Source organism: Chelonia mydas, chromosome 2 (assembly GCF_015237465.2).
Source record: "Chelonia mydas isolate rCheMyd1 chromosome 2, rCheMyd1.pri.v2, whole genome shotgun sequence".
In the NCBI taxonomy this organism is placed as follows: Eukaryota; Metazoa; Chordata; order Testudines; family Cheloniidae; genus Chelonia; species Chelonia mydas.
Window position 1 is genome coordinate 173,773,589 of NC_057850.1, and position 15,434 is coordinate 173,789,022.

At 41.5% G+C, this 15,434-nt stretch overlaps 1 protein-coding gene across 7 annotated transcripts in view; it reads left to right on the forward strand.

Annotated features, from left to right (window-relative positions):
- ELMO1 (engulfment and cell motility 1) overlaps nt 1-15,434 on the forward strand; it is a 413,918-nt gene that overhangs the window by 133,110 nt on the left and 265,374 nt on the right. For all 7 annotated transcript variants that reach the window (XM_037890049.2, XM_043540597.1, XM_043540593.1 and 4 more), the window contains one exon: nt 5,744-5,779. In XM_037890049.2, the coding sequence (XP_037745977.1) occupies nt 5,744-5,779 (36 nt within the window). The remainder of the gene's footprint in view (nt 1-5,743; nt 5,780-15,434) is intronic.

Consider the following 15,434-nt stretch of genomic DNA (forward strand, 5'->3'; position numbering starts at 1 on the left):
AGGAGAAGCTCTCCTGCCGACATGGCACTGTCCACACTGGTGCTTAGGTTGGTGTAACTTACGTCGCACAGAGGTGTGGCTTATTCACATCCCTGAGCAACATAAATTGTACTGACGTTAAGTGGTAGTGTGTACAAGCCCTGTCAGCCATGGGCGACGTGTCTGTTTTAGCCCTCTTGATATTGCTAACACCAATAGAGCTGCAATGGCATTACCCATGGTGTGAAATTTTCACAAAAACACCTTAGCGTAGATGAAGTATGCGTGTGTCTTGTAGATTACCTTGGCTGAGGCCTGATCTACACTAAAGAGTTAGGTCAACCCAGCTGTGCTGTTCAGGGGTGTGAATTCACACCCCTGAGCGACATAGTTGAACTCACCTAACCCCTGTGTAGACAGAGCCAACAGGAGAACCTTTCCCGTTGGTGTAGGTAGTGTCTACACTGAAGTTCTACAGCGGCAGAGCTGCAGTGTTTCAAGTGTAGAAAAGCACCCAGACTAGGACTCTCTTTTGATTCATAGGCAGCAATCTTACCACATGAGCCAAAAGGCAGTTGACCCAGTAGGAGCTGTGCTAAGTTTGTCTCAGCTGGAAGCTGCTCTTGGCATATATTACAATGCACTTTCAGCAAGAATTAAATTTGTGTGGGTTGGGGAATTCCAAATGGAACTGCTGTTTTTTTGGGATTCAGCCAGAAATTTATCACAAAGTTCCTTCGAGGCCAAACACTGAACATATTGTGGTAGCAGAATGTCTAAACCAGTAACCTTTCATTGTTCGCTCTTTTACATTATGTTAGCATTCACTTTGAGTTTTTTTTCCTTTATGGAAACTGGTATGATAGATAGATTTATCTGCTCATCAGTATACTATGAGTCCTTCACAAATTAATTAATTTACCCTCACAACTCTCCGGTGAGGTATGAAGACAGTATTATTCCCATCCATTCCAGTGCAAGCAGCAAACAGCACATTCCCAGAAAAGGCAAATATCAGGACCTCATCCTCATCCTGATCAATAAGATCTTTGCCATATGTGACCTTATCAGTGATGACTCATTTGACCTGGTCTGCATTACAGAAACCTGGCTGACTGACAGTGTTGGCTCACCTCAATTCTCCAGGATCCTCTGTACACCACAGGGCCATATCTAGGGAGGACAAACTTCTGAGTGCAGTAGACATTCTCTTCCCTTCCTGGCTGAAAAGCAGGAAGATTTCTCTCAAACAGGAATCCTACGCTATGATGCCGTAGGTATGTCATAGTAGTGCCATAGTGTAGATGCTTCCTACACCAACAGAAGGGTTTTCCAACACCACAGGAATGCCGCTTGCCCCGGCAATGGTAGCTAGGTCAATGGAAGCATTCTTCCTCAGTGTACCCACAGATTGTTAGGAAGTCCAAATTCAGAATTCTCTACAAACACTGAAAAATGAAAGCCTTCCCAGAGAAATTGATAGAGATGCTGTCTGACATGGTGATGAAATTCACAAAACTAATTATTATGGTAGACTTCCAACATCCACATGGATGACACCTTTGATACAATAATCCAGAATCTTCTTTCTGACTCCTCCACGTTAGGCCAACCCACTCTCCACAACCATGAGTTGCCACCAAAGATGCTTTCCATTAGAATGATGAAATTGGCAAGCAGTAGGTGGAATCGTGTTGGGGAGAGAACTTTAATAGGAACAGCTTCTCAATGATGGCACTCACTCGCTCAACAGATGAGAATGACCCCTCACCACTTTCAGAATTAAATGCAAAACACATTTGTCTTAACATCCATCCCCCCAAACACACAAACAAAACCCCTATATTTCAAGAAGGACCAGAAGGAAGAAAATCAAGAGAGACACTTGTTGTTTTTAAACAGTTGGAAGGTGCTCAGTTACTGATGAGTCATATGAGTACCTAGAGAGATCTTATAAATGGAGAAGTGATACTCAGGGACGTTTATGTCCCTTGCCCCAAGTCACAGAGGAAGTCTGTAAAGTTGGTATCGGAGTCTAAATGCAGTGCCTTAGCCACAAGACCATGCTTCCTCTAGAACAGCAATTCCTAAATCTTTTACTAAGGTGACACACCAACTGCATTTTATCTTTTTTGGGGACTGATTGTTGCCCCTGATTCCCTCTCTCCCTTCCCCACCCCTCGCTTCCACCTCCCCAGCCCCCTGGTTCTTGCTTTCCCAGCCCTGCCCCCTCCTGCAGCCCCAGCCAGCCACTCTCTCCCTGCAGCCAGGCCATAATCCCTGTTGACCTCCGTTTGCTGGCTTCAGCTGCTTCCTCCAGGTTGCTGCTGCCCAAGGGAAATGAGAGTGGGATCTGGAGGCACTTCCTTTGCGCTGCTGCTGCCTGGATCCCACTCCCTATGTGACTGCCCAGGGGAAGTAAGAGTGCAGGTGGAGGGGAGTGCTGCTGGGACACGTGACCTACCTAGACCCTTCCCGTGGCCAACCAGTGGAGCAGGACCAACTTTGTGGGAAACACTGCTCTAGGATGTAACTCTTTAATAAGAGTGTCTCAAAGTATTTCTCCGCAGTGCCCTGCTTTGGGCAGAGCGTGTGCTATCTCAAGAAGGCACTCAATTTTCACTCTTCCCCCAAGGCCCCTTACCTGAGTGACTGAAATGGGGAAACCACATAGAAGAAAAGTTGTACATGAATGTTATGTAAATATCATGTTTTATATGTTGGACTTGTGAGATAGACCGTATATACTCGTTCATAAGCCTAATATTTTTGGTAAAAAAGTGACGCATCAAAGAGTAGGGGTCAGCTTGTAAATGGGTCTACACCAAAATCTGATGATTTTAAACTCTATGAAATCATTGAATTGAATATCTAATACATTGTCATTTTGTTTACGTGGAGCATCTGCAGGCATGGAGCTCCTCAATTCCGTGTGGCCGCGGTTCGCCATTCCCAGCCAATGGGAGCTGTGGAAAGTGCAGCGCCACTTCCCGCAGTGCCTATTGGCTGGGAATGGCAAACTGCGGCCACAGGGAGCTGAGGGGCTCTGTGCCTGTGAACGCTCCAGGTAAACAAAACGTCCCGACCCCCCAGCGGCTTACTCTGACGGGCCGAGAGCCAAAGTTTGCCAATCCCTGAAATATAGGGTCGGCTTATGAAAGGGTCATACAGTTTTTACTATTTTTATCTATCCATCTTGGGGGGTCGGCTTATAAACAAACACGCTAATGAATGAGTATATACGGTAATATAAAAATTGAATATGACAATCAACACACTGATGCACTATGTATAGAACATATAGCATACTGTTTATGTAGAGGAAGCATTCACTTCCAAATTAGGATGTAGAAGAAGGAGAGGTACTCCTGCATTATTGCTGCGTATATCATCAAAGCTCCCCTTACTGAAGTTCCAAATATTGTGGCAGACACGGAACTGGATAGTGTTTAGTTGAAGCAGTTAGGATGTTAGCATTCATCAGAAGAAGTGGCAAAGTAGCAGATTACCGTGGTCCCAATCCTGACCCAACTAACACCCCTTGAAACATAAATTTGACTTCACTGTATTTTTCTTTTTAATCAATAATCTACAGAGTGTAAGTTTGGCACCATGTGAATAACTACTCCATTTCATCATAGAAAATTGCCTTCCTTATCCTAAAGGATGACTAGAATAAGTTGTGAATGCACTGTAAGGACAACAGAACTGGGTGACCAAGTACTTTGGAATAATTCAGACCTTGTGATATGGAATATCCCTATATAAATGCTGGAGAACATTCTTATATCAACTCAAAGTTGCCCCCAAAGAAAGGATAGAAAGGATTAAAAAGACAGGGTAGTGAGAACTGCAAAAATCAAGAGTTTTCTATAACAATTGGCATACAGGATTTGGGAATATAGCTGGGGTGAAGAAGGCGAATTTGCTCTTTGGATTCAGTGAGGATTTTTTTAAAATTATTTATTTTTTTTTTTTGGAATGCCAATCTCACCATTCATAGCTTCTTTACCTTAGCTTGCTTAGTGGCATAATCAGCACTTCTGGAGCTGGTTATTACTGGGATGATGATTTGCAAATCATGATTAGTGGACCGTGACTTTGAAATGTTCCTTATTATCTTTTCCCTTTTCCCTCCACTTAATATTCAGCTTTCAGTTTCCTAAATATAGTAATATGATGCCATAATTTCTGGTTCACTAACGCTGCACAGCATTGCATGTCTCCGAAAAAATAGGAAATGTCTAAACAAAACCCTCTTGGCTGTGTTACATAAAGCACCCTCCACAAATAGGCACCAAGTGTTTTGGAAGTTGTTACAGGGATGGTGTTATCATGAAGGTTAGAAACCCCCTGATTCCAGACTTTTGGAATCTGAACCCATATGTACATGTTTCGCAGCTGTGGCCCCCTTTCCTCAAATGCGTTAGTCCAGCACCCAGGATCTGGATACCCATAAATTTAGGTGTGTGAAATTTGAACCTACATTTGAAGCACAGACCCACTTTTAGTCTCTGCCTGCATACTACAGCTATAACTCAGGGAAACTGATTCTCATGTGACTTAAAGCTGTTGTATAGACATGACCTCACCATGTCCTTGTAGCCATGTTTAAAAGCCTGGGATGAAATCCTTGCCCCATTGAAGTCACTGGTAGTTTTGCTAATTACTTCAGCAGGGCCAGGATTTTGTCCTGGGCTGTTCAGGATGTCAACCCATCTACACCAAAATTTTTAGCCATGTCTTCTCCTCTGATTGAGTTTTTTTTTTTTTAATGTAGACAGGGAGTGAAAGAAATGAGTTTTCTGAGAACTAACTTCATGTTATAGCAACCTTAGAGGATGTTTAAGTGTACACTTTTATTATCATGAACTCTTTTTGAATCAAAGAAAGAGTAATTTAGGCTGCCCAGGCACTCCTAATGAAAAGATAAATAGGATCAAAAGGATCTATGCTCAACTTATCCAAGGGAAGCAGTGGGGGTAAAAGACCTATCTGGCTTTAAGATTAAACTCGATAAGTTTATGGAGGAGATGGTATGATGGGATAATATGATTTTGGCAATTAATTGATCTTTAAATATTCATGGTAAATAGGCCCAATGGCCTGTGATGGGATGTTAGATGGGGTGGGATCTGAGTTACTACAGAGAATTCTTTCCTGGGTATCTGGCTGGTGAATCTTGCCCATATGCTCAGGGTTCAGCTGATTGCCATATTTGGGGTCAGGAAGGAATTTTCCTCCAGGGCAGATTGGAAGAGGCCCTGGAGGTTTTTCACTTTCCTCTGTAGCATGGGGCACGGATCACTTGCTGGAGGATTCTCTGCTCCTTGAAGCCTTTAAACCATGGTTTGAGGACTTCAGTAGCTCAGACATAGGTGAGACATTTATTGCAGGAGTGGGTGGGTGGGATTCTGTGGCTTGTATTGTGCAGGGGGTCAGACTAGATGATCATAATGGTCCCTTCTGACCTTAATATCTATGAATCTATGAAAAACTTATTTTTTCATTGGAAACTTTTCTGTCTTTCTTTCTGTCTTTCTGTCTTTCTTTCTTTCAACAAGTATTCAGGCCAGATAGTTAAAAGATATTCTGAATTAACTAAAGCCCTTTCTGTCACCAAATATTGAACTATTTCCTTTCTGAATAAGTGCCAGTAATTTATTGCCCTTTATACTATGTGTCAATCCCTGAATGTTATTAAACTTGTACTTTTTTTGTATTAAAATGTATCTCCTCACGTGGAAGTTTTTAAATTTTACAGACGCTATCAGAAATTGCAGAAGATAATGAAGCCCTGGTAAGAACCTGATCGGATCATCATCTTGCACACTTCCTCTTCTTTTTGCATGATTGATTCCAGGCCTTCCTGCTAATTTTATATTTAAATACATCTGCATTTACTGATTCAACAGCTCTTCAACCTCTATTTTCTGCTCTTTGATGTTACCTCTCAAAGATTCTTATGGTGTGTTTTTGCTTTGCTTGTGCAATGGATGCTTCTTTTCTATAACTACTAAATCTGTGGTGAGGGGGCTCTCACAGTTTCCTACAGCAAGACTGGTTTAATTTGAGCAAGCAACTTCCTTTTTGTTCTTTTTAAGTCTGTGGCTTGTGTGATTATTAATAGTCAGTGAGTGCTTTTGCTTTTTCATGTTGGTGGAAATTAAGATTGATAATCATACCAATTTGAATTTCTGGTCGTCTCAAGTCATGATAAAACCAGTGGGATTTTGATAACAGCTTAAAGGAAAACTGCAACATAATATAGGCCCTGGTTAAATGCTTATCTCAATCACATGTGTTGTCCCAATACTTCAAATGGGACTATTTGTGTTTAAAGTAGGGCTGTCAATTAATCGCAGTTAACTCACGCAATTAACTCAAAAAAAATTAATCATGATTAAAAAAATTAATCGTGATTAATCGCACTGTTAAACAATAGAATGCCAATTGAAAACTATCAAATATTTTGGATGTTTTTTCTGCATTTTCAAATATATTGATTTTTATTACAACACAGAATACAAAGTGTACAGTGCTCACTTTATATTATTATTTCATTACAAATATTTGCACTGTAAAAAACAGAAGAAATAGTATTTTTCAGTTCACCTCATACAAGTACTGTAGTGCAATCTCTTTATCATGAAAGTGTAACTTACAAATGTAGATTTTTTTTTGTTACATAACTGCACTCAAAAACAAAACAATGTAAAACTTTAGCGCCTACAAGTCCACTCAGTCCTACTTCTTGTTCAGCCAATTGCTAAGAGAAACAAGTTTGTTTAAATTTACGGGAGATAATGCTGCCTGCTTCTTATTTACAATGTCACCAGAAAGTGAGAACAGGCATTCATATGGCACTTTTGTAGCCAGTGTTGCAAGGTATTTACGTGCCGGATATGCTAAACATTCGTATGCCCCTTCCTACTTCAGCCACCATTCCAGAGGACATGCTTCCATGCTGATGATGCTCATTGAAAAAATAATGTGTTAATTAAATTTGTGACTCAACTCCTTGGGGGAGAATTGTATGTCCCCTGCTCTGTTTTACCCACATTCTGCCATATATTTCATGTTATAGCAGTCTCGGATGATGACCCAGCACGTTTGTTTTAAGAACAGTTTCACTGCAGATTTGACAAAACACAAAGAAGGTACCAATGTGAGATTTCTAAAAAATAGCTACAGCACTCCACCCAAGGTTTAAGAATCTGAAGTGCCTTCCAAAATCTGAGAGAGACGAGGTGTGGAGCATGCTTTCAGAAGTCTTAAAAGAGCAACACTCCGATAAGGAAACTACAGAACCCAAACCACGAAAAAAGAAAATCAACCTTCTGCTGGTGGCATCTGACTCAGATGTTGAAAATGAACATGCATTGGTCTGTGCTGCTTTGAATTGTTATCAAGTAGAACCCGTCATCCTCATGGACACATGTCCTCTGGAATGGTGGTGGAAGCATGAAGGGACATATGATTCTTTAGTGCATCTGGCATGTAAACATCTTGCGACGCCAGCTACAACAATGCCATGCAAACGCCTTTTCTCACTTTCAGGTGACATTGTAAACAAAAGCAGGCAGCATTATCTCCTGCAAATTGTAACCAAACTTGTTTGTCCTGAGTGATTGGCTGAACAAGAAGTAGGACTGAATGGACTTGTAGGCTCTAAAGTTTTACATTATTTTATTTTTGAATGCAGTTATTTTTTGTGCATAATTCAACATTTGTATTTTCAACTTTTATGATAAAGAGATTGCACTACAGTACTTGTATTAGGTGAATTGAAAAATACTATTTCTTTTGTTTTTTACATTGCAAATATTTGTCATCAAAAATAAATATTAAGTGAGCACTTTAGACTTTGTATTCTGTATTGTAGTTGAAATCAATATATTTGAAAATGTAGAAAACATTGAAAAATATTTAAATAAATGGTTTAACAGCTTGATTAATCCTGATTAATTTTTTTAAATCGCGCGATTAGTAGCAATCATTTTTTTAAATCGCTTGACAGCTCTAGTTTAAAGTTAAGCACGTGCTTACATGCTTTGCTGAATCGTGGCCATAAAATGTATTGTAATCATTATATTGGGCTACAAAATTAAAATGTTGAATATAGTTAAACAACCAAACAAAAGTCTAATCAATCACTTAGTCATGGATGTGCCACCTTGGCAGTTTGGTGTAGTTTATCACACAGGAAATGCAGCTTACCATTGGAATGATGGTAAATCATGGTGTCAAAGCTTCTGTAAAGAAACTTCTAATACATCCATGGGTAAATCATTGCTAATTAAAACATTTTAAAGAAAATAAACCATGTAACAATGTAAAGATCTTATGTCTCATTCTAGTACAAAATGCCTTGATTCTTAACATGAAAAATAGATTCTAGAATGAAGCAGATGAAATGTGAGAAGGCCTTAAAATTCCATGAGCCACAACCATACTGAGGCATGATGTGTCTCATGCAGGGGGATGTTTTGTGGCTCTCACTTGTATGAGAGTAAATGCTGCTGCTGCATTCATAAAGGAGTAGTTCCACTCCCTGTGCCTCATTCTATTTCCCAGCAGGTCGTCTATTTTGATGAAGTATTGGCAAAGGTCTAAATTTTGTTCACCACTGGGCTTCTCTGCATTAGCTTATGTGATTGTCCCAGCTTCTAAACATGTCCCTCTAGCAGGGCTAAAGCACTGCCCTGGACTTTTAACTATATTGCAACCTGGTCTGCTGACTCGTTATATCTGTAATGTAGATGAGCTTTACTCATCTAGTAGTCCCATTAATGTGTGGAGGAAAGTCTTGGCTACACTGGAGAAATTCATACAGGTGTAACTGCATTGAGTTTGACATCAGTGCAAATCTCTAATGTAGATATGCTGCACCAGTGCAAAGAGGGGCCTACGCCAGTGTGGCTTACTCAGATAATTTACATATTTAAGTCACACCAGCGTAAGCCCCACCTTATATCAGCACAGTGTATCTACATGAGTTTGCATCGGTGTAAAATACATTGACACAGTTATCCTAGGGAACATTTTTCTAATTCCAATGAAGAACAGGATTTGTCTCTGTATGTCAGCTCTTAAGCACCAGAACCATTCACTATAAGAGGGATAGATATTTCTGGGACTTGTTTTCCTATTTCATTTTTAATGTACTATATATATATAATCTTAATGAGTAAATATTTGTGTAGTTGTCTAAAGTATTCCTTGCTGCAGTTTTCATTTAGGTAGCAGACTGATATGGAAAGATCCAATGGATCATGAGTTAAAAATCCTAGAGCCCAAAGTTTCGAAAAGAATGAGTCTCCTTGTGTCACACGCAGCCTCCCCTTCCTGTTTCTGTGAGTAGTTACTTCAGAGAAGCAAAAACTAATATTAAAAAAGGGTGAGTCATTTTTGCTGAACAAGTTGAGTTGCTATTTCAGAAAGTGCTGCTACCTCATTTTGTTGCCGACAGTCACTTGTACACGCCATTGTAGGAAAGGTGACACTATTAAACTTGATCTCGTTGCCCTGTGAGGTTTGTATAACCATTTTATGCTCTGAAGGAGAATCTATGTCCCCTTTGTCCTATTGACTGCCTTTATTTTATTTTCAAAACCTGTTTACCAACACTTTTGAGTAAAATATTGGATTGCACTCAAATTGCTGGCCCTAGAGCAATGGGGTGAGGGCTTGTCTACCCATGAAGTTATTCCTGTTCCTGAATAGCTCCTGAATCGCATCCACAAAGCAGATTATGCTAACCCAGAACAAGGAACTCTTAGCCCTGGTCTACACTGGGGGGGGAATCGATCTATGTTACGCAACTTCAGTGGATAACGTAGCTGAAGTTGCCGTACTTAGATCGACTTACTGTGGTGCCTTCACTGCGGTGAGTCGACTGCTGCCTGCGCCTCTCGCAGTGGTGGAGTACAGGAGTCAATGGGAGAGCACTCGGGGATTGATTTATCGCGTCTAGACTAGACGCGATAAATCAACCCCCCAGCTGGATCAGTTGCTGCCTGCCGATCCAGAAGGTAGTGTAGACATACCTTTAGGCTAGATCTACATGAAAAAGTTTTGTTGTCGTGTGTTGCTATGTTGGTCAGGGTTGTCACCTAAGCGATAGCTACGCTGACAAAACCTCCAGCAGAGATCCAGCTGTGCCGACAGAGGAGGGCTTCTGTCAACATAACTGAATATCACTTGTACAAGTGGTTTAGCTATGCTGTTAGTACAACTCCTTTGCTTGGTGTAAGCTGTGTCTGCGGCTATGGCTACACTTGCAGATGTAGAGCGCCAGGAGTTAAACCAGCCCTCGGAGGCAGCAGAAGGGAAAGTGCTGCCATGTGTTCACACTGTCAGCTGCAAGCGCAGTGGCATGGCCACATTAGTAGCTCTTGCAATGCCACAGAGAGCAGTGCATTGTGGTAGCTATCCCAGTGTGCAAGTGGCTGCAGTGTGCTTTTCGAATATGGGGGAGGGGGGTGGAGTGTGACAGGGAGTGTGTTGTGTGTAGGTGGGGGGAGAAACCATGTGTTTTGGGGGGCAGAGAGTGTGTCAGCATGCTGTCTTGTAAGTTCTGACAACGGCAGGGGGAAGGGGGAAACCCTGACATCAGCCCCTGCCCCTTGCGTATACGCGCGCACACATACACACCCATACACACACCCCCCACACGCCTGCCTTTGCAGCAGGAGCATTCCACAGTAATGGTTTGCTTTGTGTCCCGGAGCAGATAAGCCTGCCGTCTGTCAGAAACGGAGCTTTGAAAGGGAATATCCGCATGCCTGCAGCTGAGTTCAAAACAATGACCAGAGTGGGCACTTGACTTCAAGGGATTATGGGACGTTTCTGGAGGCCAATCACAGCACAGTAATGCAACACCTTGTCCACACTGACACATTTCAGCCAGGGCGCAGCAAGCTCTATGCTTCTCGTGGAGGTGGATTACCAGAAGTGCTCCAGCTGCAGAGTCTAGGCGCTCTACGTGCCTTGCCAGTGTGGACACCTCAGGAGTTAGGGTGCCCAGGGCTGATTTAATGCACTCTGACTTGCAAGTGTAGCCAAGCTCTACATTAGGAGGCTCCACTGGTATAGCTATCGCAGCAACGCATTGGTAGTCTAGACAATGTCTTATTCCAGAATGAGTGTGTCTACACATTGAGTTATTCAGGAATAGCTATTGTGCTTTACATTCACTCTTCCTTAATCTACATTAACTTCCAAGTATAGACAAGCCCTCAGGCTATAATGGAGAGGTAAGACGCAAGCCTAGCTGAGTTAACAAGTAATACTTTTTTCGAAGATGCAGGTGGGTTAACGTTGGTAGAGTAATGGCTAATCCTTTGTACTGAAAGCTTGAGAAGTTGGACCCAAAGTACTATTACACTGGTACTTGGTGGGCACAAAAATATGATTTGTGATAACTGCAGCATTGCTATTACACAATTAGATATACTGTTATATTACATGAGTGGCCAAACTTACTGAACCTCCAAGCCGTATACAATAATCTTCAGAAGTTTGATTCCCGTGACATGCACAACCTGCCCCGCGGAAGGGGCCTGCCAGAGTGCAGGGCTTCTGCCCCAATGCCCATCCATGGGGCAGAAGCCATTAAGCCCCTAGTCCCACCACTCCACTGCAGGTCAGAAGCTCCGAGCCTCAGTCTTGTAGGCAGAGAATGGCGTGTGTATGGGTGGCTCCAGGAGCTGCATTTTAACTGTAAAAGATCTGCATGCAGCTCATGAGCCACAGTTTGGCAACGCCTGTTACATTACCTAGAAAACGCGTGGCAACTGCCTCACACCTTGTTTAGTAGTTCTCACCTGCGCAATGTGGCAGTGCGAAGCGCTATCAGTCTCATTTGGTAGCAGTTTATGTTCACTTTGAGAATGATTTACACAAGGTGCAGGGCAGCACAGAATCAGGCTCATGATTTGTGCAGATAAGACTGACACTTCCTGAGCTGCTCAGTACTCCCCTGTAAGCACATTATACAGGGCTTGAAATCAGCACCTTTCTTCCCTTGGCTTTTGAGTCATGGATTTGCTTCCCTCCCCTGGCCTCCTCTTGAGTTACAGCAATTATTGTCCCTGCAGCTTCCCTCCTTCCCAGGTGCCTTTGTGCTTCTATCCACCCCTTCTAGAATTGAAGTGAATTTCCCCCAGCCAGTAAATTTGGTGAGCTGGTATCCTAGCCACTAGTGACAATTAACAGTTATTGTCCAATCCTGTCCATGTATCTTTTACTCTTACCACATATCATATGACTCTTGATACATCCCCACCCGGGAATTATAATCCTATCTTTGTGTCCACATGACAGCAAAAACACTTTGAGTCACAAGGCCTGGTCTATGCTAAACAGTTAGGTTGACTCATCTACATCTCTCGGGGCTGTGAAAAAAGTCACACCCGAGTGATGTAGTTAAGCCAACCTAACCCCCAATGTAGACAGCGCTATGGTGACCGAACAATTCTTCTGTCAATTTAGCTACCACCTCCCGGGGAGGTGGATTACTTACACCATTGGCAGAATCCCTCCTGTTGACGTAGGTGGCTGCAGCTGTGATGCTGTAGTGTATGAAGTGTAGGCAAGTCCTTAGTTTAAAGAGTCATCAAAAGATCTCAGTAGCTTTCCATCACAGCATTATCATGCCTGGTGGGAATATGTTGTTCCAGTGTGTATGTATGTGAATATAGAGCTGCCTGGGGGTGGGGGTTGGGGTGAAGGGGGTTAGATTTCCAATTCCCATTAATTTTAATTTATTTTAATTGGAAATCCAAATTCCTTAGGCAGCTTTAACAATCTCAGGCACATCGTGTATACATGTGTGAAGAGTGATACATTGTAACTAATGTTTTTGCCCAGAGTTGTTTCTCTAATGTAGACATAATAGTAACACGAGCGTGTGGAGAAAAACGAGGGAAACATTCCTTTCATTTTCTTGCAGGGAAAACCAAATACCTCCTATTGTTTCATCAGTTTCATAAGCATGAGAATGCAGTAAATTTTCAGGAAAGTGAAATGATTCACAGATTTTGGTCTGATATGCACACAAAAAAAAGTCTCAAATAATATTGTTTTGAAGAGATGGGTGACTGACTTTTTCAGTAAGGGACCTATAGATGCATCACATGCTGGGACTTAGGTGGCGAAGATCAAAGTTCAGAATGGATACCAGCCAGTATTGCATCAGCAGAGTGGTTTAATTTTGTTGATCTCAGTCTTCATTAAAATCTCAGTGTTAGCAGGATAGGAGATTACATTTACCTTTGTCTTTGATCGTTAAACAAAGTGTGTGTCATCCTTATTGTGGTGGCATACGCTAACAGCATCTTCATCAGGAATTAACATCAGATTGTTAAATCATTTTGCAAAGGCTGAAAGGGTCTGGTGTTTACGGGTTGGTTGTGCCTCATGAGATGTAAAATGAAAGATCTTGGTACAAATGTGTATAAAAAAAGATCCTTCTTCCTACTGATTCAATATGAATAAAACACTGGTGGGATGAGATTTTGAATTAGATGGCAAATGCTATTTATTTTCTTGGATTACTGATATGGACAAACCTGGATTTCCATGAAGTTTCTTGCAACCATTATACTATCTGCCTCTCTTAATGGTATGAGTGTGTATGTCTATGTGAAAGTATTAGTATAAAGTAACAAAACTAAGTTTATATTTTGCTTGGGAGTTTGTTAATTCCACCTACAAAGGTTAACCATTTTTTGTAAACTAAAAAAAAAATAAAGTGAATCTTGATCCAGGCCTTAATACACTGCTCAAATCTTAACTTGCCAATTAATTATTCTTGGGATGGCTTTAATTGCTTGGCTGTGCTATTTCTGATTTTCCTCTGTTAAGCTTACCAGTGGCTGTTCGATATTTCAATAATATTATGCTCCTACTGATGTATGTTTATGTGGACATGGATTTTATTTTAAACTTGCTTAGTCCCAACATCATAGCTCATTTTGCTCTCTCCGCTAATTATTTGAAGTGCTATAGTGACACCTGGTGGGTCAAGATGAGAATTTTGTAGTTAACAAGTGTTAGCTTTAACTTACAAAGTATCAGAGGAATGCAGACTCATTACATGAAGCACAGTTTATTTTTCATTTTGGAGGCCAAATCTTGTTCCTTCCACCGCTCACGCAGGTGCAGCTGGCACTGGATTCGGCAGAACTAGTATGGTTTTGTGATCATGCAGGATTCTTAGAGCCTATGTTGGAATGATGCTCCCTCCATTTGTGCCACACAGCAGTGGTTTCTCTCTCTTCTGTGGGTCCTTGCAATCCAGCAGACAGGTTTTTTGGAGGTAGGGGCTGGTGGATTCCACCTACCACTGGGGATATTGCAACTGTAAGGCTGAATTCTTTCCTTTAACCCCGGCAGGTCTCTCCTGTACACACAACTTGGCTACTCAAGCTAGAGGGTTTCCCTCTTAGGGTATGTGAGTACTACAGCTGGGAGGCGTGCTTCCCAGCTCAGGTAGACAGACTTGCACTAGCTCAGCTTGAGCTAGCATGCTAAAAATAGCAATGTAGATGTTGTAGTACAGGCGGTGGCTTGGGGTAGCCACCTGAGCTTGGACTCAGGAAAGCTAACCCAAATTAACTAAAGGTGTGAATTTAAAGTGGATTAGTTAAATCATATTAAACCCCTGTGCAGACACTCATTCAGAATTAGGGTGTCATTAAATCGGTTTAGTTTTAAGCTAAATGAAGCTATTATGCTTAATATGAATTTTGCTTGCTTTTTTTAACTCAGAAATGTCAAATCTGATCTGTGATTTAGTGGAGGACTTCTTGGAGCTCTTGCAGATGTGTGTTACAAGAGCTCACACCTTAATTGGAGAGGCAGGTGTACTGAATCTTTAACAATGGTATCTTTCTCCCAAGTACCATTTAGTCATTGGCATTGAGTAAGTGTTACCAAAAGCAAGCAAACAAACCAAACAAAACCCCAAAGACTTTAAACAGAGTGACCTAAAAATCCCTTCTCAATTGTTCATCTTCCACTTTTTTGTGATGTTTAAATTTCACTAGCTCTCCAACTGCTATAGAGTCTCCCAGGGTAGGTAAGATGTGGATTCCTGCAATAAAAAGGAATCAGAAAATTGCCTATATGTTTTTCTGTGTCAAAAATCTACCAGAATTTATTTATACAACAAAAAGAAGCAACAGAAGGATACAGTCTTCTTTTATATTTTCTTATGACAAAGGCCTTTACATTTAATGTAGCCTAGATTTACTAATCACTTATAGTAGATTGCTGTAGCGATGCCAGCATAACCTTCTAGTCTAAACACAGCCTATACTGATGGAAGGGGTTTTCCATCAGTGTAAGAACACCACCTACCCCGAGCAGCAGTAGCTAGGTTGGTGGAAGAATGTGTCTACACTGGGTGTTAAGTCAGCATAATTACATTGGGCACTGCTGACCGACTC